At 42.3% G+C, this 24,693-nt stretch overlaps 1 protein-coding gene across 1 annotated transcript; it reads left to right on the top strand.

The window, feature by feature from the left end:
• Positions 1–15,273: 15,273 nt before the first annotated feature.
• LOC308244260 (olfactory receptor 11A1-like) lies at positions 15,274–16,254 on the top strand (the record flags this gene model as incomplete). The annotated part of the gene is made up of 1 exon (XM_080660225.1): positions 15,274–16,254. One exon carries the CDS (start codon positions 15,274–15,276, stop codon positions 16,252–16,254), a length of 981 nt encoding a protein of 326 aa, XP_080516351.1.
• Positions 16,255–24,693: the final 8,439 nt, after the last annotated feature.

The following is a 24,693-nucleotide window of genomic DNA, read 5'->3' as shown; positions in this document are numbered from 1 at the left end:
GGCAGTAGCCTGCTTGCCTATAATTTGACTAGAGGCCTGGTGCACGAAATTCATGCATAAGTGTAGTCCCTACACCTAGCTGGTGATCAAAGCATGAGTATCTGGTGTGGAAGGGCAGGTGCCAGCTGACCTCTGGGCCCTGGGCAGTACCTGGGACCCTGGGCCCCCGCACATCCACTCTGCCTGAGTTATGGCACCCAAGTCCCCACACTGAGATGCGGTGAGTGTGACCAGACACCGTGGGCCAGGGCACAGTGTGGGCCTCTGGGCCACCCAGCGGCGCCACATGGAAGCAGGTGGGCAGTGCGCTCTCTCCTGGCCAGCCTCGCAGACCAGCTCCTGCGTGAACTCACGTGGAGCCGGACCGGCCCCTGCTGTCCCAACGGCTGCGGGCCAGGCTCATCCAGAAGAGGCTGCGCAGGTGTGGGGTGGGCTCCTCGTGGGTGCCTGGCACCTGAGCACAGGGGCTTCCCAGCCCGCGAGGCCTGACATCCTGGGGGCGGGGGGGGGGGGGCGGGGGGAGTAGCAGGGGGAGTGAAAGTGAGCTCTGCAGACACCCCGCATTCTCACCACACCTCTGTCCCCGTCACCCCCACCACCAGGTAGCTGGTGAGAAGTTGCAGTGCGTCACCAACACCCACCATGTTCCGAACTGCCCCCTGGTGGTCAGCGCACATCATAGCGAGTGGTCAAACGACTGTCCAAGGGGACAATTTGCATATTAGGCTTTTATTATATAGGATTACCTCTGTCCTTCCCTATAAGCAATAAAAAGCAGTATTCAGATCAGAAATCACAGCCAAGTGCAGAAAAAAAAATATGACTCAGATAAGAAGAACCATTACTTTCCTAGAAATGTTTGTAAAATAGTGTTTCTTGAAGTCATCTGAAAAAGAAGATAGATATCTAATGGTTACAGTTACATTCAGAGAAAGATGTAGATTCTTAGAAATAGACCAAAGAAGAACAGCAAACAATGATCACAGCACTGGAAGGGAGAGTTATGGCATGATGTGCACAGGTCATGGAGAAAAGCTCCTACTAAAATCTCCCTTACCAGAGAGGCTTAGTTAGGTGGTCTGCTTGCAGGCTGAGATCTGAACCAAGGCAGTGAAGAGGCATTTACAACACACCAGATTTTTCAGAAACACACTAGGAAGCTATGTTCATTCTCTCAGGTGCTACAGTAAAAATCGGGGTTTCTCAAACTGCCCATTTTAGAGGACGTCTAGAGATTAAGGGATCAGAAGCATCAGTTTCAAAGCACATTTGGCAGTAGCCATCCGAAACCGTGGTTTGTAGGAGAGCAGTAGTTTAGAGACAGAGCCCAGGACCATTTGGAAGGATACCCTTAGGGCCACAATAGTATTGAACATTACCTCTTCTAGTTAATATCCTCACCTTGGTCTACCTCCTCCCATAATTCAAGTAAATTATCACTAGATGAATAAAGCTAGATCTTGAATTTAAAACCCAAATTTTGGAAAAATTCTTAAATTAGAGAGTTATTTAAATTAAAGAGTTATTTAAAGCAAATAAAATTTGGAGAGGTGGTGCTCTCTACTGACACTTTCTGATTTGGTTGCTTAATCAAATGTCCTTGCAAAGTCACTTAGCACTATTGATTCACATTCTACACACACCAAAGGTCTGCTCTCAATTTACATAGAATTATTTTAAGTTGTTGTACTGCATTACTATATCTATACCTGCTTTTTTGCTTATATGAACCATTAATTAATTTATTATTTATTATTTTGTGTGTGTGTGTTTTAATCCTCACCCGTGGATATTTTTTCATTGATTTTTAGGGAGAGTGGAAGAGAGAGGGGAAGACCAAGAGAAACATGGATGTGAGAGAAACACATCAACTGGCTGTCTTCTGCACAAGCCCCAACCAGGGCCCGGGTCAGGGAGGAGCCTGCACCAAAATACGTGCCCTTGACGGGAATTGAACCTGGAACGCTTTGGTCCTCAGGCTGATGCTCTATCCACTGAACCAAACCAGCTACGGCTTTAATTTATTCTTTGAATTGAGAATACTATCAATAAAAAATGCAAATATACAAATGTAAATCAAAACACAAATTATCTTAAAATGCTAATTAAAATTACCTTTTAATTTAATATTAGCTTAAAGAAATTGATATCCATGTAATTACCAAAATGCAATAAAATATCTATGCACATATCAATAGATTTTTCATTCTTAATTTACAAAATTTCTATTTTTAAATAAACATATATTTATATAACTTTACATCAACACTTTTGATAGAATCTTACATCCTGCTTTTTGTTAATATAGTTCTTGTTCTTCTTTCATTTTTTTGGATTGGTTTTCTCTACCTTCATATCTTCCCTGCCACACATTGTCCCATTAATGTGTATTAGCAGGTTACCATATACCCACCCATATTTTTATCAATTATTGTACTTATATACATACATATATATAAAGGTTTCGCTGTTCATTTTTAAATTTTTAGTCCATCTGAAATTATATCTGGGTTCTCTCTTCCATTCAACTTGTCATATTTGTACATTCTGACATAAATACCTATTGTTTTCATTGTAGTGGCTTTTTGGTATGTTCTAATATCTGGTATGACAAGACTTCCTTTTTATTCTCTCTTTTTTAGGAAATTAATCAAACTTTTTATTTTCAAAAAGAATTCAAACCTATATAAAGTTGTAAAAATCCTATATAATAAAAAGCTAATATGCAAATTGACTGAACAACAGAACAACCAGTCGCTATGACACACACTGATCACCAGAGAGCAGACGCTCAATGCAGGAGCTGGCCCCTGGTGGTCAGTGCACTCCCATAGGGGTAGCACCACTCAGCCAGAAGCAGGGTTCATGGCTGGCGAGCGCAGCAATGGTGGCGGTAGCCTCTCCCACCTCTGTGGCAGAGCTAAGGATGTCCAACTGCTGGCATAGGCCTGCTTCCCACGGGGAGTGGGCCTAAGCCATCAGCCAGACATCCCCTGAGGGCTCTTGGACTGTGAGAGGGCGCAGGCCAGGCTGAGGGCCCCTACCACCCTGCTCCGAGTGCACAAATTTTGTGCACCAGGCCTCTAGTATTATAATAAATTCATATATATCCTTAATGTAGATTCACTCACCATCAACAATTTGCCACATTAATATCTTTTTTCCCAGCTTTATTGAGTTATAATCTATAGTAATAAAAGGGTAATATGTTAATTAGACCGGACATCCATTCAGACGTCCTTCTGGACAAAGTCAAGGTGGTGGGGGCTGAGGCAGAGGCAGTTAGGAATGACCAGGCTGGCAGGAGAGAGCAGTTAGGGGCGACCAGGCCAGCAGGCAGAGGTTGTTAGGGGCAATCAGGCGGGCAAGGGAGCAGTTAAGGGCATCAGGCAGGCAGGTGAGTGATTAGGAACCAGCGTTTCCAGATTGAGAGGGATGTCCGACTGCTGGTTTAGGCCTGATCCTAAACCAGCAGTTGGACATCCCCTGAGGGGTCCTGGATTGGAGAGGGTGCAGGCTGGGCTGAGGGACACCCCCACCTCGTGCATGAATTTCATGCACTGGGTCTCTAGTTGACCTATAACATTGTATACATTTAAGGTACACAACATGATGATTTGATACACATACATATTGTAGAATGATTACCACAATAAGGTTAGTTAACACCTCTATCCCCTCACATAATTACCATTTGCATGTGTGTATTTGTGTGATAAGAACATTTAAGATCTATTCTCATAGCAGAATATAATACAGTATTGTTCATTACAGTCACATTGCTGAACATTAGATTCTGAGAATTTATTTATCTTATAACTGGAAGTCTGTACCCTTGACCAACATCTCTCCATTTTCCCCACTCCAAGCCCCTGGCAACCAACATTCTACTCTTTGTTTCCATGAGTTGGATGTTTTCAATTTCACATGAGTAAGATCATACAGTAATTGTCTTTGTCTGACTTATTTCACTTAGCAAAATGACCTCAAGGTCCATCCAAGTTATTGTAAATGGCAGGGTTTCCTTCTTTTAAATAGATAGATATAGATATGGATATGGATATGGATATGGATATGGATATGGATATGGATATAGATATAGATATAGATATCACATTTTCTTTATCCATTCATCCATTGATGGATACATGTTATTTCCATATCTTGGCTATTATGAATAATGCTGCAATGAACATGAAGACTCAGATTTTTCTTCAAGATTATGATTTCATTTCCTTCTACTATATACCCAGCAGTTGGATTCCTGGATCATATAGTATTTTTATTTTTTATTTTTTGAGGACTCTTTATACTGTTTTTCATAATGGCTGTACCAAATTACATTTCTACTAATAGTACTCAAGGGTTTCCTTTTCTCCACCTCCTCACCAACACTTGTTATCTCGTGAGTTTTTTATAACAGCCATTCTAACAGATGTGTGTGATGTATCATTGTGGACTTAATTTGCATCTCCCTGATGATTAGTGATGTTGAGCACCTTTCATGCACCTGTTCATTATTCGTATGCCTTCTTTGGGAACATGCCTCTTCAGGTCCTCTGTCCATTTTTTAATCAGGTTATTTAATTAGGTTTGCTCTTTGGAGGGATTTTGCTTTGTTTTGTTATTGAGTTGTGATGAGTTCCTTATCAGTATACAACTTGCAAATATTTTCCTTCATTTTATATATTGCCTTTCCATTTTGTTGATTGTTCGTTCCTTTTACTGTACAGAAACTTTTTAATTTGATATAAATCCACTTGTTTATTTTTGCTTTTGTTATTGTTTCCAAAGTGGCCCTAATCCAGCTGAAAGGTAAGTGCTACAGAGACTCCTGACCATTTTGTTCTGCCATTTTCAAATGTCTGAATTCTAATGTTATTACTTGCTGTTCATCCCTAATTCTCTTTTGGGTTTTGATTTCCCACTCCTACCCATATACTTCTCATCTGATTTGTGACCCTTGGTACTGATTTTCTGATGCTTGCCACATATCCTGTGATTGAAATTGGTTGCTCTGGTTTTCAGACAGTTTGCTTCTTTGTAATATAAGCATTCACTTTGTGCCCCATCCACCTTCAAGGGTCAGTTTCTTCTTCAGTGCAGTTGGAAGATTGGACTTTTATCTTACATTCCTCCACAGCTGTGTTTTTGGAAGTTATTGCTCAGTTCCAGGTGTTGTTCTCTACCATTTCCATTTCTGTAGTTTCTTACTTACTTCTCTGATTACCCCAGCCTGAAACTTCCAGGCTACTTCTCTCATTTGGACTCTTCCCCTTTTCCACGGGCATCAGAGTAAACGTAGACATGGATGAGGACATTACCTAATAGTGCTTGTTTTTATTCTTCACAACACTGCCATGTAAGACTGAATAGGTATTTCCAATATCCTTTTTAAAGGGTTAATGTAATCAAAGGGAAGGTAGACACTTAAATTACTGATTTAAATGCTGATAATATAAGCATTTAATGCCATACATTTTCTTCTAAGAGCTGCTTTAGCTGCATCCACAAATTTTTATTTAGTTCAAAATATTTCTTAATTTTCCTTAAGATATCTTCTTTGATCAGTTGGCTATTTAAAAGTATGTTCTCTAATTTCAGAATATTTGGGGGGATTTTTAATACATCTTTCTGTTATTTTTTAAGTTTGAGTCTATTATAATATTTTAATTCTATCTCTTGCTTACATGTAAGTTTATTATTCTATTTTGTTTCTGTTGAAATTTACAGAATATATTTTATTAGTCAAACTGAAAATGTTACTAATACATTTTAAATAAAGTTAATTAATATCTTAACCATTCTCCTGTAGAACACTAGGCCATGGAAACTTGTACTCTAAATATTGCCTGGCTTACATGTTCTTATTTCCAATAATTTTAGTTTTGAATAACTAACCTGACAAACTAGATGTTGTTATTATTATTTTTTGTTACAGGTCAGGTTTCCTGGGAAACAGCGTCTGAAATGGAGATTGATACACAGAAGGTTTATTGGAGAGTGCTTTTGTGTGTGTGTATGTTGGCGGGGGGGGCTGAGATGGGAAGCTGTAGGAAGGAGGATAGGTCAGAGGGACAAGTTGAACTGTGGTGCAGTCACGACAGAGTGCTCTGCCAAACTCATAGGAAATTGGAGATGAAATAGCCCTGGGTTCCTATTCTTAGAAGTGGTAAGAGCATCTTTAAGAATTGCCAGGCTGGTGTGGGTCAGTGGGTGAGCGTTGACCCATATACCAAGAGGTCACCTCTGAGAACAGCACCCTAGTTAAGGGATTAGTTGCAATAGTGCCCTCTTGTGGACATTCTGAGAATAGCACCCTAGGGGTTCAATTCCAGTGAAGGCACATGTCCGGGTTTTGGGTTTTATCCCCAGCAGAGGGCGTACTGGAGGCAGTCAATCTATGTTGATGTCTCTCCCTCTCCCTTCTTCTCTCTAAAATCAATAAAAACATATTTTTTTAAAAAAGAATAAATAACAGTCAGAGCTCTGACAGGTCAACTTTTCCTCTACCCAGGATAACCCTACCATACATTGGCAAATACTTTCGTTGAGGAAAAATTTACATACAATTAAGTGACCTATTTTAAGTGTACAGTTTGACAAGTTTTAATAAATATATTCTACACCCATGTAACAACACCACAATCAAAATACAAAATATTTTTCTCACTCCAAAAATTCTCTCATATCCTTAGCAGTCAGTGCCTCCTCCCCAGCACCAGGTAAACTTTGATATTATTTCTATAACTATTAGTGGGCTTGCCTATTCTAGAAACTCACATAAATTGAATCATACAATATTATGTTTGGTGCCTAGCTTTCTTTTTTTTAATTATTTATATTGATTTTAGAGAGGAAGGGAGAGGGATAGAGATAGAAACATCAATGATGAGAGAGAATCATTGATCAGCTGCCTCCTGCACGCCCCCCACTGGGGATCGAGCCCACAACCCAGGCATATGCCCTTGGCCGGAATCAAACCTGGGACCCTTCAGTCCACAGGCTGACGCTCTATCCACTGAGCCAAACTGGCCAGGGCGGTGCCTAGCTTTCCTTACTCAGTATATGTTTTATACCCATCAATGTTGCTGTGTGTAACTATAGTTCATTCTTTTTTATTACTGAGTAGTTTTCCATTATATGAACATACACAAATACTTATTATTCACTTGATGGTGGACATGTGAGTTATTTCCACCATGGGGCTACTATAAACAAGGCTGGTATGTACATTCTAGTGCAAGTCCCATTGTGAACATATGCTTTCATTTCTCTTGGATCAATACCTAGGAATGAAGTTGATGTGACATTTGAAAGTGTATGATTAATTTACTTTTAAATGTCAGACATTTTTGTCCAAAATGCTGACTCATTTTTGCATCCCATCAACAATGAATGAGAGTTGCCATTGCTCCACATGCTCAGCAACACTTGGTATTATCAGTCTCTAATTTTGGCTGCTCTAGGATGTATATAATGGTATCTCACTGCTCGTGAGTATCTCTATATGTAACAATTGACTGATCCTAAATCATCTTTTATATAAAGTTCCTGTTCAAATCTTTTGTCTATTTTTCATTATTTTGTCTATTTTTCTTATTTTTTTTAATCCTCACTCAAGGAGTGAGAATATTTTTTCCATTGATTTTTTTAGAGAGAGTGGAAGGAAGAGAGGAGAAGGAGTAAGAGGAGAGAAACATTGATGTCAGACAGATACATCGATTAGTTGCCTCACACATATACCCCAACCAGGGCCATGAATCGAACCTGCAACCCTCTGGTGTACAGGCCGGTGTTCTACCAATGAGCAACACCCAGCCAGGGCTGTCTATTTGTCATTATGTTGTCAACTCTTTCAAAGTTAGAAGAGTTTTTTGTATATACTAGATACAAATTATTTTTCAGATATATTTATTGTAAATATTTTCTCTCAATCTATGGCTTGCCTTTTCATTTTTAGTAGCTTATGAATACCTTTATTTTTTTCTTACATAGTCAGAAATCTAGAAGCAAAGAGTGCAGATTTGGTGCTTTGAATAACAATCAAAGGCTAAATTGTGTGTAATATCAGATTTGAAATCTGGCTCCACAATTTAATAACTGTATGACCCTGGACAATGTATTTGCCCTCTCTGTGCTGTAGTTACCTGATACATATATAAATTGTAGATCATGATAATAACTACCTCCTAGGATTCTTGTGAGGCTTCAGTGAGATAATTTTATAAAACTCTTATCAGAGTGCCTAGCAGAGTGCATATTCAGCAAATGGTCTGTTTTGTATTGTTATTTTACTACATCCTCTTCTTTATATCCTCTCCATTCATTCTATTTTTTTTGGGGGGGGAGGGGTGAAAACATTTATTGATGAACAAGGTGAAGCAGGATTCAGAGAAAATGAGGCATCAGATATTAGCTGCATAAATATGGACCAGGTTCAAGGTCAACAAGTGGAAAGTCTAGAGTCAGCTAAAAAGATGGTTCCAACAGTCTCTGGGGGGAAGGTAGGGATTCATAGGACATGTCTGGAATCAGCTGGGTGACTGTAGGACTGTAGCTGGTCTCCAGAAACAACCCAACTGTAGCTGGGTCTCTGAAAACTGCAGGGCAGCAGTGGTTGTGTACCCCAAATCTCACAAAGGACGCCTCAAGAAGTTGAATTATGGAGTCATTTATTAAAGGTCGGCAGCTACGAGGGGCAACATGCTCCAGATCTCGCAGCCCTGAAAAGCTCGCCACATCTGGCTTATATTGGCAGAATATCACAACGGTATCAATTACATCTTTGGGTTTGGAATGAGGAACCTGGTTTGCACAAAGCAGTTACAGAAGCGAAATTGAGCAAGTTAGTTATCTATAAAGATTAAGTATAGTTTTGGGTCTACGGATCACTGAATCAACAGAAACACATTATCTGGAGCCACTGAGGCAATTTAGAATAATTGTGCTGTCCAGATTCCAGGACCACTGAGTCAACCAGAATGCATTATCTGTAGCTACTGAGACAATTTAGGGTAATTGTGCTGTCCTGGTTCCCAGGTACAAAAGAATGTGCTTCAATAATCAGTAAGATCACAATCAATGGGATATTCAAACCACCAACAATGGAGTATTCAATTGATTGGGATAGCATACATAACTTCAGAAAATCAAAATAACTTTTCTATTGTTTTAGCAAGCAAATAAGTACAGAAGCCAAACAGCAGGGTTAAAGTTAAAGTTAAAAACTGCAGTTTCTACCTGAGATGATTGCTACCATACTTCAGTTGGGTCTCTGGAAACTGCTGGACAACTGTAGCTGGGTTGCTAGAAACTGCTGGACAATTGAAGCTGTGTCTCTGAAAACTGCTGGACAACTGTAACTGGGTTGCTAGAAACTGCTGGACAATTGTAGCTGGGTCTCTGGAAACAAGTGTTATATGGGTGCTCCAAGGAGCTGGTGGATTGTAGGAGGGGCCACCTGGTTAATGAACCTCCTAGGTGTTGAGTAGGGGTCCCCAGACTCCAGCTCTTGCCTCCAGGAGAAATGAATAGATGACTGTCAAGAATGGGATGATTCCACAGGGAAGCCTTCCTAGTGGTGCTTCAGGCCTTTGCAAGAGTGACCTGTGTCAGGAGTGGGGGCGGCTGGGGAGAGGTCAATGGGGGAGGGGGAGGAAACTTATGTAATACTTTAAACAATAAAGAATTTACATTTTTTTTTTTAAAGAGTGACTTGTGTCTCTAGATGCAGAAGCCAGGTGGTCCCGAGTCAGCGTCTGGGAAGTTCTGCGTATGTGCTGGCATCAGCTGTGGGCTCCGTGGGCTGTGGGGACACAGCTTGGGCTGCTCTGAGGGTGAGGGCCCGCTGGTCCAGCTGGGCATATGTCACCTCCTGGGCATCTCCTGCAGCAAGGCTTGGGCTCTGCATCTCCCTCTTTTTCTCAGGAAGTGCATAGACTGTGGCCTCATCTGGTGGGCTCTCTGTGATGTCAGCAGCCGGGCTGAGCCTCTCCTGGGGCTTCTGCTCCTCGCCTTTGCTGTGGAGGGACTCGCGTTTTCTCTGATGCTGACGATGGACTTGGTTGCAGGGCCATCCCTCCACCCCCACCACCGCTCCCGCATGCCAGCCCCGCAGCCTGGGCGCACAGGAGGCAACCAATCAATGTGTTTCTCTCACATCTATATTTCTCTCTGTCTCTCCCTCTTTCTTTCATTCTCCCTAAAAATCATTGAAAAAAATATCCTCGGGTGAGGATTAACACAAGAAAAAAGAAAAGATTGCTCTGTCATTTCATTTCAAGCAAGCTCTTATACAGGGTTGGGGTTGGGGGGCGGGATCTACAGTTGGTGATTTCCCAGGTTCTGCCTTCTTTCATTGTCCTTTTAAAGATCTCCATTCATTCTTGATGCTTATATCAATGATTTGGAGATGAGGATACAAGAAGCTAGTTCTATGAAGGTGAATTTTTCCCAGGCAGGATTTTTGCATTCAGAAAAGCCAGCTCTGAATGAAGCGGGTATCTGATCATGGTAAAATGGACCCTTCATTAAGATATGGATAACTGAAAGTAGTAGATAGATAACTCTACTAACCAAATTTTGTTTTGTTCACTGCTATATACCTAGAGTCTAGACCAGTGTCTGACAGGTTATAAATCTTGATAAATATTTTTTTTAATCCTCACCTGAGGATATGTTAATTGATTTTTTTAGAGAAAGAAGAAGGGAGAGAAACATTGATGTGAGAGAGAAACATTGATTAGTTGCCTCCTGTACATGCCCCAAGCGGGAATCAAACCCACAACCTAGGTATATGCCCTGACTGGGAATCGAACCTGTAACCTTTTTCGTGTACAGGATGATGCTCCAACCAACTGAGCCACCCAGCCAGGGCGATAAATGTTTCTTAAATTAAGGTCATGACACATTTTTATACAAAAACTAGAGGCCCAGTGCATAAATTTGTGCACAGGTGGGGTCCGGCTGGCCTGCCCTGATGGAGGCCATCGGGGCAGGGCCGGCCAGGGGGAGGGGCCACTCGTGGTGGGGAGGGCCAATCGGGGCCCCAATCAGGTCAATTGGCCACTGCAGTCCTTCTGGTCATTCTGGTGTTCCGGTCGCTTGGCTTAGATAGATAGATAGATAGATAGATAGATAGATAGATAGATTAAACTTAATACCTAATAAAAACAATATATAGCTCTTTCATTTCCACTAAACTCACAGATAATACCTCAGTACAAAAGCTAAAATTTAAACAAACTTTTAAGCACAAGTTGGATATTTTTATTACTATTATCATAAACTCTAAGTCAGTAAACACTGGCTTTCCTTTCTACCTAGAAAAAAACTCTTATTCTTCCCTTTCTCACCTAGTATCTCCCTCAGGCTCTTTACACAACCCAAGACCTAGGCAGCCATATTTTATTCTCAGCTGCTCCCTCAAAGAAAATACACTAACTACTTCCTTTCAGGTCACCATTTTCTCATGCAAGTCCTTCTACTCGCTCTTTCACCTGTCGAGGTAAAACACTTGTCAGTTTCTTCCAGCAAGGGCCATCCTCGTCTGTTACTCAGGAAAACCAACCCCTGCCCCGACCCTGTGCTGGCTTCCTTCTGGCCTAGATCTGTTCTCAGCTTTCATGCGGGAGGACCTGAGTGCTATGTTTCTGTAGCACGTTTCCTTCTTCAGTGGTCAGTCAGCTACACTTCACTGTCTGCCTCCATTATCTAGAAAGGGCCTGACCTGGTGTGATGTTAATATGTGATGTTTAACTATCAAATAGCAGAACAAATTATCTATAGAATTATACTGTAGTTTCCTCCTGCTTCCAAGAGATTAAAGCAGGTCTTAACCCATGCCAGAGTAGAAAGACTGCTAACCTAGCCCTTAGAGGTCATACTGTAGATAACCCACTCCAGTGCTGCAAGGACAAATCATAGCATACTCACATTCACCTTGGGGTCCACTGTGAGAATCAGCTACATATTAAATAAGTTCATCTTGGCTCTATGAACGATAAAGTGTTGGATAAAGATTGGTTTTAATTGTAGCTATTCTTATGTCTTTCCAGTCTTTCCCAACCCCATAAGAAAAAGGCCATTAAATTTGAGTGAAACACCTGAGTGTGGTCCCTGGTGGACCAGACATCAAACTGGAGCAACTGCAGCTGCTCCATTTGGCTGCAAACTGCATCTCATCCCCAGTGAGGCTCTTCTTCAAGCCCCACAAGGGAAGGGAGGTAGAAAAGGCAGTAGTGTCCGTAGTAGCACATACAGAATAGGGATGACAGACTTCTGTGAGCACCCTGGGGTGGGGAGAAGCCAGTAACATGGAGCCTCCACAGGAGAGAAGCAGAAAGTCCAGAGCTGGCCCTGGCAGAAGAACCTAGTCCAGGGGTAAGACAACCAGGACAGAAGGAGTTGACTCCGAGCCCAAAGCAGGTCAGGCCTCCTCTCCACTGAATCTGAGTATCTCGGGTTTTTCTGGGCTGACACAATTCTCTGCCTACAAGAAGGACGACCCCTGATCCAACCTAAACAACTTCAGAAAAGAGTTTGCCCTGTTTTTTAAATGTTTTGTTTGTTCCAGGAGGTTCCAATGAACGGGGCCCATATTTGCCAACAAACTTCTGGAGGCTCTACACAAGAAGAAATTTCATTTCCCCAACTCTGATCCTGTCAAGTGAGCCTCATCTTATTTTCATACCCAAAACTCCTGCTGTAAATAATAGTTCGCCCCGTAAGAATCACCTCTATGAAATCAGCAGCGGTAGGTGGGTATGTATTGGTTTTCCACCATCCCCACCCCCTTGGTCCTTGTTCTGCCTCTAAGCCTCTATGGGCTAAGCATAACCCCTCTTCTTATTTTTTTAATATATTTTTATTGATTTCAGAGAGGAAGGGAGAGGGAGAGAGAGATGGAAATGATAAAAGAATCACTGATTGGCTGCCTCCTGCACACCCCACACTGCATAACCCCTCTTCTTCATAGGAATCCCTCAAGTATTTGAAAACAGCTATCATATTCTTCCAGTAATTTTGTCTTTTCCAGATTGAACATTTCCACATTCTTCATATGTTCCTAATACATCGCAGTTCCCAATGCCTAATTCGTGATAATCAACAAAATCTCAACTCATTTTTACATAAATAACTACCAAGTCATCTTAACCTTCCTATATTTTTTCTACTGATTGCTAAAGCCCACATTCAGATTTTATATGCGCCCTGTTAAATTTCATCTTTTGTTTAGTCTAGCATTCCAAAAGACTAGATTACTTTGCATTGTAATCTATCAACTATAATATTGGTTTCCCCTCTTTATTTCATATCATCTGAAATTTGATGAGCCATGCATATTTATATGTCTATTTATATGTCTACCAAAGTCACTGATAAAATAGGTAAAGAAGACAAGCTTTATAAAACCTTCTCCTTAAAAATTAATAAATAAAATAAAACCTTCTCCTTTACATGGATATCTTTCTCTGATTTTTAGAGAGTCATTAATGAATAATTTTGGTGAACAGTAGCCAAGCTAAGGGTATTAACTTTAAGCTCACAGTCATTATCTTTTCTATGAAGCTTTACTGAAATTAATATGTTCTTTTTCTATCTGTTTCTCCTAACCTACTAAATTATTAATACTATAAATAAAGGACATTACATTATAGGTTTTACATTATAATTAACATCACATAGCTCCTGGTGATGCCTCCTTAAGGTACTTCCAAGTGTTCTATAAAACATCTACTTAAAAATTTTACTAGGGACCAAGGTCAAATTCACTGGTTAGCAAGAGCAACAGTAACTTTTTGATCATAAGCACTGATTCAGAGTCCAGACCTGAAAAGTTTTGGGTCATTAACTGATTAGTTGGTTTGGTTAGTTTTATCTAGTTTCTCCCCTTGCTCCATCTCTCTGCTAAACCCAGGGTCCTATTCCATTCTCAATTCAAGTCTCTTTCCTGGCTCCTTAAGAAGTCACTAGTGTAGAGAAGATAAAATATGTTAGATTACATCTGAAAGTATTCTATTCACTCTGTGTCTGTACCTCTCATGTGACCAAATGTGCGTCTGCGTAGCAGCCCAAAACCAGAGGGGAAAGATAGGACCAGGAAGGAACACAAAACCCTGTGTTCTCACTGCCATCTGCTAATGTGAATGTCATTCTTAACTGAAAAAAATGAGAAAGCTCTATATCCTGTTGGGCTTTCTGGTTTCTTCCACGTGGCAATATTCTAATATCCCCTCAGTCAGGGGAGAACCCAGAGATTCCTTCTCTCTTTTGGTAATCATTTAAATGCTTTTTTCTCTAGCCCAAGCAATAATTGTCAGATGCTGTGATTTTTCTGTGGCAATTTACTATTGGAAAATTATTGTAACTAATTCATTCATTCATTCATTCATTCATTCATTCCACAAGTACTTACCAAGGCCTTCCTGTGTGTGTGATGTTAGGGTAATACTGTAATAACTGAAAGAAGGAATCCTATATCAGGATAGAAATTCCTAAAGAATTTGCAGTTAGGTAAGAAAATTGAGCATTTCACTTGTATGGGGAATATAGGGTAGGAGAACCAAGAAAAAGAAAGCGTCCCCTGCTTCCGACAAACTGATGAGAGATTAGGCAAAGTCTGAAAATGGTTTTACCAACAGTCAGCAGGCCACTTGGCCGAGGGAAAAGAATGGCTTCCTGAGAGAGGGGCATCTGACTTAATTCAGATCTTTCTCTGTGGCGTCTCTCAGAGAGTAAATGATCTATTTTGCTGACTGGGATTTCCAAGTCTCATGTACTTAGAAGGGAAAATAGACTGAGATGAGCAGCTGCTTCAGGAATGTGCAAGGCCTCAGAGGAGGACCATCTATCTCCCCAGGAGGTCACGGCCACTCCTCCCACCCTTCCAGAAGGGCCTGCCAGGTATGTTCTCCTGTTGATGCTCAGCCAGGGTCATCAGGTAAATAGCTCCCTGATGACTGGAAGTGCCCAATGCTGCTGCCTGATACTAACATGTCTATCACTCAGAAAGGACTTGGGAAAACAGGATAACAGATTATGCAGGAGCTTTGGACTCAAACAAACCTGGGTCCAAAACAAAACTCCAGTGACCTTGAATGATTGGCTTACACTCACTGGGTCTCAATTTCTCTTCTAGAAACAAGAGACAGCATGGCCTGTCTCCTGTACTTGCTGTGGTGAAGAAACGACTAAGCCAAGCATAGTGTGTGGCTGTAATGGGATCTAGGTTAATGTTACTTTCCTGTCTTCTCTTGGGCCCAGAGCTGGATGCAGAAGCAACCCAGTAGTGCCAGTGAGAACCAGACCACCTGGCTGATCCTAGTGGGCTTTGGGGAGCTGCAACGCCTGCGCTTCCTGCCTTTCACCCTCTTTTTAGCTATTTATGTGGTAACAGTGGGGGGCAACGCCCTCATCGTGCTGGCCGTGGCCTCCAGTCGGACTCTCCACACACCCATGTACTTCTTCCTCTGCCACTTCTCCCTGCTGGAGATCGGCTATACCTCCAACATCATGCCTCAGCTGTTGCGGAGCTTCCTGAAAGGGAGGGAAGCCATCTCACTGGCCAGCTGTCTGCTTCAGTTCTACATGTTTGCCTCACTGGCTGCAGCTGAGTGCCTCCTGCTCTCAGCCATGTCCTACGACCGTTACTTGGCCATCTGCCACCCACTGCACTACCCTGCCCTGATGAGCACCTGGTGGTGTGGCTGCCTGGCTGCTGGAGCCTGGTTCAGCGGCTTCTCCTTTTCCGCCCTCACTCTGGCCCTGGCAGCCCCTCTGTCCCTCTGCCCTGGCCGCAGGGAGATCGACCACTACTTCTGTGACTTTGCTCCAGTTGTAGGGCTGTTCTGTGGCGATACAGGGCTCATGTGGGGAGCTGGAGTGAGCATTTCAGGCTTCCTGACACTGGCCCCTTTCCTGTTGATTGTGACCTCCTATGCCTTCATCCTGAGGACTGTGCTGCAAATACCGTCCGGCCGTGGGAGGCGCAAAGCCTTCTCCACCTGTTCCTCCCACCTCAGCGTGGTTGGGGTGTTTTATGGCACCCTCATCGCTGTCTATGTAGCACCAACAGACCACATGGCCCCCTTACTTCGAAAGGCTTTCTCTGTCCTCTACACTGTGTTCACCCCTATGGCCAACCCCATCATCTACAGCCTCAAGAACCAAGAGGTAAAGGGGGCCCTTCATAGGCTCTGGGGACAGCTCATCCGAGGACAGCTATCGACTTCTTCCTGGATTCTAGCTTAGCCCCGTCCTCAAAGTCTACAGGACTAAAGATCACTGTGATGAAAATATGGAGACTGTGAGATTGAAAATAGTTGTCTAACAAAATGAGGTAACTTCATTTTTTCTAGTTGGAATGGAGTAGGGATCAAAAATTGTATGCCTGCTATAGGGCTAAAATACTATAGACACTCCATAAATATTAGTTGAAAAAATGGATTAAGTAAATAATACTGAAAAGAATGCAAGAGGGAGCAGAGCATAACACCAAGTGGGGAACATTTGCAGACCATTCATCTAAGGTGGCAAGGACTGAGGTTGGCAGATTGAGAAAGGAGCGCTAAGGAGATGGTAATAAGAAGCATTAAGAATTAAGGTATCTCAAGAAACCATCGACAAAACAACAAGAAAGCTCACTGCATGGGAGAATATATTTGCCAATATTATCTCTGATAAGGGTTTAATCTCCAAAATTTACAGGGAACTCATACAACTTAACAAAAGGAAGATAAACAATCCAATCAAAAAATGGGCAACGGACCTAAATAGACACTTTTTGAAAGAGGACATACAGAAGGCCAAGAGACATATGAAAACATGCTCAAAGTCACTAATCTCCTGAGAGATGAAAATCAAAACGACAATGCGGTACCATCTCACACCTGTCAGAATGGCTATCATCAACAAATCAACAAATGACAAGTGCTGGAGAGGATGCAGAGAAAAGGGAACCCTCTTGCACTGCTGGTGGGAATGCAGACTGATACAGCCACTGTAGAAAACATGGCTGTATGGAGTTTCCTCAAAAAATTAAAAATGGAACTCCCATTTGACCCAGTAATCCCACTTCTAGGAATATATCCCAAGAAATCAGAAGCAGCAATCAGAAAGGATATATGCACCCCTATGTTCATAGCAGCACAATTCACCATAGCTAAGATTTGGAAACAGCCTAAGTGCCCATCAGCAGACGAGTGGATTAAAATACTGTGGTACATCTACACAATGGAATACTATGCTGCTATAAAAAAGAAGGAACTTTTACCATTTGCAACAGCATGGATGGACCTAGAGAGCATTATGCTAAGTGAAATAAGCCAGTGGGAGAAAGATAAATATCACATGATCTCACTCATTTGCGGAATATAATGAACAACATAAACTGATGAACAAAAATAGATCCAGAGATAGAGAAAAACCGAACAGACCAGTCAAACCTCAGAGGGAAGGCAGGTGACGGGGGCATGGTAAGAGATCAACCAAAGGACTTGTATGCATTCATATTATCATAACCAATGGACACGGACACTGGGGCTGTGGGGGCTTGTCCCGGGGGGTGGGAGTGGCTGGGGAGAGGTCGCTGGGGGGAAAGGGAGACATATATAATACTTTAGACAAAAAAAATAAATAATTAATTTTAAAAAAAAGAATCAAGATAGCTCATGACATGCTTCAAATAGAGAAACCAAACTCTGGGGGTTAAAGTCAGTAGAGTAGTGATGTAGGTAGTGATGGGATGAGAGCTGCTCCCACTGCAGAGACAGCTCCTCCTTGGGAGGGGAAGGGTCATTAGAGGCCCGGAAGGAGCTCTGCAGTCCTGCCTGCAGTCCGGAGGCCAATTAGACCACTGCTCTGGGAGTTCCCATTAGTCCACTTGTCCTTGATGTTGTACCAATAGGTAATAGAGTAAAGGAAGGAAGCAATTAAATGAGAGAAAAAGGGAAAGAAATAAACCCAATGAGAGGATTCTGAAATTCTGCTCTATCAGGAAATGTTTGAAAGTTTTGAAAAAATGAGCCAAAAACATTTCTAATTTTAAATATATATTTCAGCATGTTTCTCAAGGTATGGTATGTATGTCGCCTATATCAGAATGAGCTGGAGTAGTCATTTACAAATGCAGACTGCTAGGCTTCTCACCAGACCTGCACAATCATAATCACCAAAGGGGGGCCCAGGCTCTGCATTTAACAAATGCCACAAGAGCCCTGGCAGGCTGGCTCAATTGGTTGAGGCGCCATCTTGTACATCAAAAGGGTGCAGATTCAATTCCCGGTCAGGTACTTGCCTAGGTTGTGGGTTCCATTCCCTGTCAGGGCACACAGAGTAGGCAATCTCTCTCTCTCTCTCTCTCTCTCTCTCTCTCTCTCTCTCTCTCTCTCTCTTTCTCTCTCTCTCTCTCTCTCTCTCTCTCTCTCTCTCTCTTCTCTCTCTCTCTCTCTCTCTCTCTCTCTCTCTCTCTCTCTTTCTCTCTCTCTCTCTCCTCTCTCTCTCTCTCTCTCTCTCTCCCTCTCTTTCCAAAATCAAGGATTTTTAAATGCCACAACTGATTCTCAGTGTAGGGAGAGGGCATGGTTTCCAGGATGAGAGGGATGATAACGGGAAAACAGAACAAGAAAAAAGAAAATATAGTTACTCATGGATATAAAGAGACATAACCCTTGCGTAGTGGGAATAAGACAGTTGTACAAAAAGGGCCAGTGAGAGGATCTTCAGGAAGTAGAAAATCTGGAATAGACAACTGTCTCAACTGAGTTGAAAAAAAGAACAGAAAATGTCTCTGTCTGGAATGATGCTTGGGAAATGGTCAGGGTTTAGGCCAGCCTTGGGCAAACTACGGCCCGCGGGCCAGATCCGGCTGTTCTATCCGGTTCTCTTGCTCTCCCCTCCGCTCCTTTACTTTGAATTTATATTAGTTTACACAAACACTCCATCCATGCTTTTGTTCCGGCCCTCCGGTCCAGTTTAAGAACCCATTGTGGCCCTCGAGTCAAAAAGTTTGCCCAGCCGAAACTGGTTTGGCTCAGTGGATAGAGCGTTGGCCTGCGGACTGAAGGGTCCCAGGTCCGATTCTGGTCAAGGGCATGTACCTTGGTTGCGGGCACATCCCCAGTAGGAGGTGTGCAGGAGGCAGCTGATCGATGTTTCTCTCTCATCGATGTTTCTAGCTCTCTATCCCTCTCCCTTCCTCTCTGTAAAATATCAATAAAATATATATTAAAAAAAAATAAAAATAAAATAAAATAAAAAAGTTTGCCCACCCCTGGTTTAGGCTGTATTTGAGTTTTTTAAATTTCTCTATGATGTTTTTTCTTTTCAATAAAGTCAAAAGTGAAGTCCTGTGCTATGTGTGCCAGTGTCTTGGAGAGAGGACCAGGATAGAGTGGACAGAGGGCACATCAGGTTCCCCAAACCAGAACCCACACCCTCCTCAGGATGCATGACTCACACTTGCCCAAAGGTGTTCGGTCACTCTGATTGGCATTGAGCACACAGTCAAGAGATAGGTAGGGAATTGTCCCGGAGGCCCTGGAGGCCAAGCCCTGCACAAAGCAGGACTCCCTTTGTGATATTTTCTCAAGAGTTTTGAGAAAGCCCCAAGCCCTTCACTTCACCCCCACCAGCACCTGATCCCCATAAACTGTCCCCTGCCAACTCCTAAAGCCAGAAATTCTGATTCAGAGTGTCATCTTTCCAAATCATTGGTCAAAGGCCCATGGTACTGCAGTATAAAGGAAAGAGCAGACCTATCTATGTTGTGATCCCAGTTCTGCCACATACTAGCTTAGGCAAATCACTTAACCTCTTTGGGTCTCAGATTCCTCAACTGGAGTAAAATAAATATGATAAAAGGAATAAAATAATAACAACAATAGGATTGTTATGAAAATTAATGAAAGACATATAATAAATCCCTCTATCTGTGCACTTTGATTGGCCTATGACATACTTTTTTGTGTATTAAATTTTATTGGGATGACATTAGTCATCATGGACATATAGGTTTCATGTGTGGATAACTAATTTTTCAAAATCTATATATAGTACCATGTGCCCACCACCCAAAGTCAAATCTTCTCCTGTCACCTCGTATTAGGACCCCTTTCTCCTCCCACCACACACCCTCTGGCAACCACCCTCTGGCTTTTTGTGTTCATAAGCTTCAGTTTTATATTCCACATATGAGTGAAATCATACAGTTCTTAGCTTTTTCTGTCTGACTTATTTTACTTCCCATAATGTTCTCAAGGTCCATCCATGTTGTTGTAAATGACGCTGTTTCATCCTTCCTTATAGCCGTGTAGTACTCCATTGTGTATATGTACCACATCTTCTTTATCTAGTCTTCTATCGCAGGGCACTTTGGCTGTTCCAAGTCTTGGCCACCATGAATAATGCTACAATGAACATAGGAGTGCATATATCTTTGCATATAAATGATTTCAAGTTTTTCGGGTATATACCCAGGAGTGGGGTTGTTGGACCATATGGTAGCTTTATTTTTAATTTTTTGAGGAATTGCCAGACTGCTTTCCATAGTGCTTATACCAGTCTACATTCCCACCAGTATTGAATGAAGGTTCCCTTTTTTCCACAACCTCTCCTATGAGGCAAATATAATCCTGATACCAAAACCTGGCAAAGATAACACAAAAAAAGAAAACTACAGACCAATATCCCTGATGAATACAGATGCAAAAATCCTAAACAAAATACTAGCTAATTGAATACAACAGTACATCCAAAAAATAATACATCACGATCAAGTGGGATTCGTCCCAGGGGCACAAGAATGGTTCAACATTTGCAAATCAATCAATGTAATACACCACATTAACAAAAGAAAGGATAAAAATCATATGATCTTGTCAATAAATGCAGAAAAAGCATTTGATAGGATACAACATTCATTTATGATTAAAACGCTCAATAAAATAGGAATAGAAGAAAAGTACCTCAACATAATAAAGGCCATATATGATAAACCCTCAGCCAATATCATACTCAATGGTGAAAAACTGAAAGCTTTTCCCCTAAGATCAGGAACAAGACAAGGATGTCCACTCTCACCACTCTTATTCAACATAGTACTGGAAGTTCTAGCCAGAGCAATAAGGCAAGAGAAAGAAATAAAAGGCATCCAAATAGGGAAGGAAGAAGTCGAACTGTCACTTTTTGCAGATGACGTGATGCTGTACATAGAAAACCCTAAAGACGCCACCAAAAAACTACTAGAAACAATAAACAAACACAGTCAAGTTGCAGAATACAAAATCAATGTGCAAAAATCCATTGCCTTCCTGTATGACATACTTCAATAAATATTAGCTTCTTCTCTCACCCTACCTCTCCTCAAGGGAAGTCAGGAGACTCTCTCCCTTCGGTCACAACATCACCTGAGACCAGCAGAGAGAGGCTATAAAGAGACTCTGGCTCAATTTATGAAATGCTTTCATGTAAAACTTCTTTTATGTTTTTATTTATTTCAGAGAGCAGAAGGGAGAGGGAGACAGGGATAGAAATACCAATGATGAGAGAGAATCATTAATTGGCTGCCTCCCTGCACGCCCCCTACCAGGGATCAAGCCCACAACCCGGGCATGTGCCCTGACCTGGAATGGAACCATGACCTCCTGGTTCATAGGTCAATGCTCAACCACTGAGCAACACCAGCCAAGCAGAGATGTAAATTCTCATTACAATATATTCAGCCCTAACCTGTTTGGCTCAGTGGATAGAGCGTCAGCCAGCAGACTGAAGGGTCTCAGGTTCAATTCCGGTCAGGGGCATGTACCTTGGTTGCAGGCACATCCCCAGTAGAGGATGTGCAGGAGGCAGCTAATAGATGTTTCCATCTCTTGGATGTTTCTAACTCTCTATCCCTCTCTCTTCCTCTCAGTAAAAAATCAATAAAATATATTTTTAAAAAAATAAAATAAAATATATCCAGCCCTTAGTGTGGCTCAGTAGTTAGAGCATCAGCCCTCACACCCAAGAATCTCCAGTTCGATATCTGGTCAAGGGCACATACCTGGGTTGCAGGTTCGATCCCAGCCTCAGTAGGAGCATATGCAGGAGGCAACCAATATACATCTCTCTCACATCAATGTTTCTCTTTCTCTCTCTCTCCCCCCTTCCCTCCCTTCTACTCTCTCTAAAAATCAATGAAAAAAAATATCCTCGGGTGAGGATTAACCATATATATCCTCAAAATACCAAACAAAATAAATAAGATATAAATCTACACTTGGACATACCAAAATGAAATTAGAGAATATTATGTTAAAGAAGAAGGCTCATACAAGTATTTCAGTGCAGTATTTTCTGAATAACTAAAATTGAAAAAAATCTAAATGTTTATCAACAGAGAGAAACCAAATGGTGGCATAGGTAAACACGTGAACTTGCTGCCTCGCACAACACCTCAAAACTACAACTAAAAGACAAAACGGACATCATCCAGAACCACAGGAAGGCTGGCTGAGTGGAAATTCTACAACTAGAAGGAAAGAGAAAAGTACACTGAGACTCAGAGGAAGTGCAGAAGGCAGAGGTACAGAGGCGCGTGCAGGCAAAGAAGGAGGCGTGCATGGAGAGGGCTGGCAACTGAGTACACGGCTGGCTTCAAGCTGGAGGAAGACACAAGCTCCCGACTGCTCAGAACTCCAATTCTGGGCAAGACTCTGGGGACCCAGACTCATATGGGGAGAAATTGGACTGTCTGGAAGCGGGCAGAACTCGAGGGTGGCTTTCTCTCAGAGGTGCTTGCAGCAATTACTGTGGGACACTGAGACCCAGGGGCCTCTTAGGACAGGGCTGATGGGAAACCATTGCTGTTTGCTCTGCCCTGAGACTCCACTCCACCAAAGCAGTGCACAGAGGCTTTTGCATATGAATGGCCTGGTCCCTTGAATTCTAAACTTACCTATCAAACTGCAGCTGAGTCAGAGACCCAGAACATCCAAAAGAAGGCCCAAGGCCCCATAGCAGCTTGCATTGTTTCACAGCTGGGCCTCATCGGGGCACCTCCAAACCCCAAACAAAGAAGAGGAATCTGCAGATCTCTCCATAGCTCCTGCTGGGTGGCCTTAGGCAGCGGCTAAATTAGCACCTCCTTGGAGATTCAAGAGCCAGTGTACCCAGGGGTCAGAGTGGGACCATCCAGATTACAACTCCTCAGATCCATAAGGGACACACTCAGGGGGCAGACTCAGTGAGCACCAAAGCCCCACTGAAGCAAGTCTTGCCCCATAAGGGTGTCTCCAGCACAGAAGTTCTCCCATCATAGACACAGCTGATCCTCACAGCCAATTGGCCTGGAGGTCAATTCCTCCCAGTGATACCAACAATTAAGGCTTAACTACAACAAAACTGTACACACAGCCCACAAAGGGGTGCACCAAGAGTGTCTACCTCAGAGCCCTATCTGGTTTGGCTCAATGGATAGAGCGTCGGCCTGCGGACTGGAGGGTCCTGGGTTCGATTCCGGGCACATGCCTGGGTTGCGGGCTTAATCCCCAGTAGGGGTCATGCAGGAGGCAGCCAATCAATGATTCTCTCTCATCATTGATGTTTCTATCTCTCTCTCCCTCTCCCTTCCTCTCTAAAATCAATAAAATACATTTAAAAAAAAAAAAAAAAGAAGAAGAGTGTCCACCTCAGGTAACTGGGGAGGCTGAGCCACTGGGTCCCATAGGACACCTAGCACACAAAGCCACTCTATCAACACATGGAGGCAGCCAAAATGTGGAGACAAAGAAACAGGTCCTAAATGAAAGAAATGGAGGAAAGCAAATGACTGGATATAAAGTTCAAAACCACGGTTATAAGGTTTTTCAAGAATTCTCTAGAAAAGGATGATAAATTTAGTGAGACCCTCGAGGATATGAAAAAGGACCAACTGGAAATTAAGCATACACTGACTGAAATAAAAAATAATATACAGAGATCCAACAGCAGACTAAAGGATCGCAAAAATCAAGTCAAAGATTTGAAATACGAAGAAGCAAAAAACACACAACCGGAAAAGAAAAAAGAAAAAAGAATCCAAAAATATGAAGATAGTGTAAGGATCCTCTGGGACAACTTCAAGCGTACCAACATCTGAATTATGGGGGTGCCAGAAGAAGAGAGAGAGCAAGATACTGAAAACCTATTTGAAGAAATAATGACAGAAAACTTCCCCCACCTGGTGAAAGAAGTAGACTTACAAGTCCAGGAAGCGCAGAGAACCCCAAACAAAAGGAATCCAAAGAGGAACACACCAAGACACATCATAATTAAAATGCCAAGAGCAAAAGACAAAGAGAGAATATTAAAAGCAGCAAGAGAAAAACAGTTAATTACCTACAAGGGAGCACCCATACGATTATCAGCTGATTTCTCAACAGAAACTATGCAGGCCAGCCGAAACCAGTTTGGCTCAGTGGATAGAGCGTCGGCCTGCGGACTGAAGGGTCCTGGGTCCGATTCCGGTCAAGGGCATGTACCTTGGTTGGGGGCACATCCCCAGTGGGGTGTGTGCAGGGGGCAGCTGATCGATGTTTCTCTCTCATCGATGTTTCTGGCTCTCTATCCCTCTCCCTTCCTCTCTGTAAAATATCAATAAAATATATATATAAAAAAAAAGAAAGAAAGAAACTATGCAGGCCAGATGGGAGTGGCAAGAAATTTTCAAAGTGA

The sequence above is a fragment of the Plecotus auritus genome (genome assembly GCF_963455305.1).
Source record: "Plecotus auritus genome assembly, chromosome: 3".
Taxonomy (NCBI): Eukaryota; Metazoa; Chordata; class Mammalia; order Chiroptera; family Vespertilionidae; genus Plecotus; species Plecotus auritus.
Note: the sequence above shows the minus strand (reverse complement) of the source record. Positions and strands in the feature narration are given on the sequence as shown.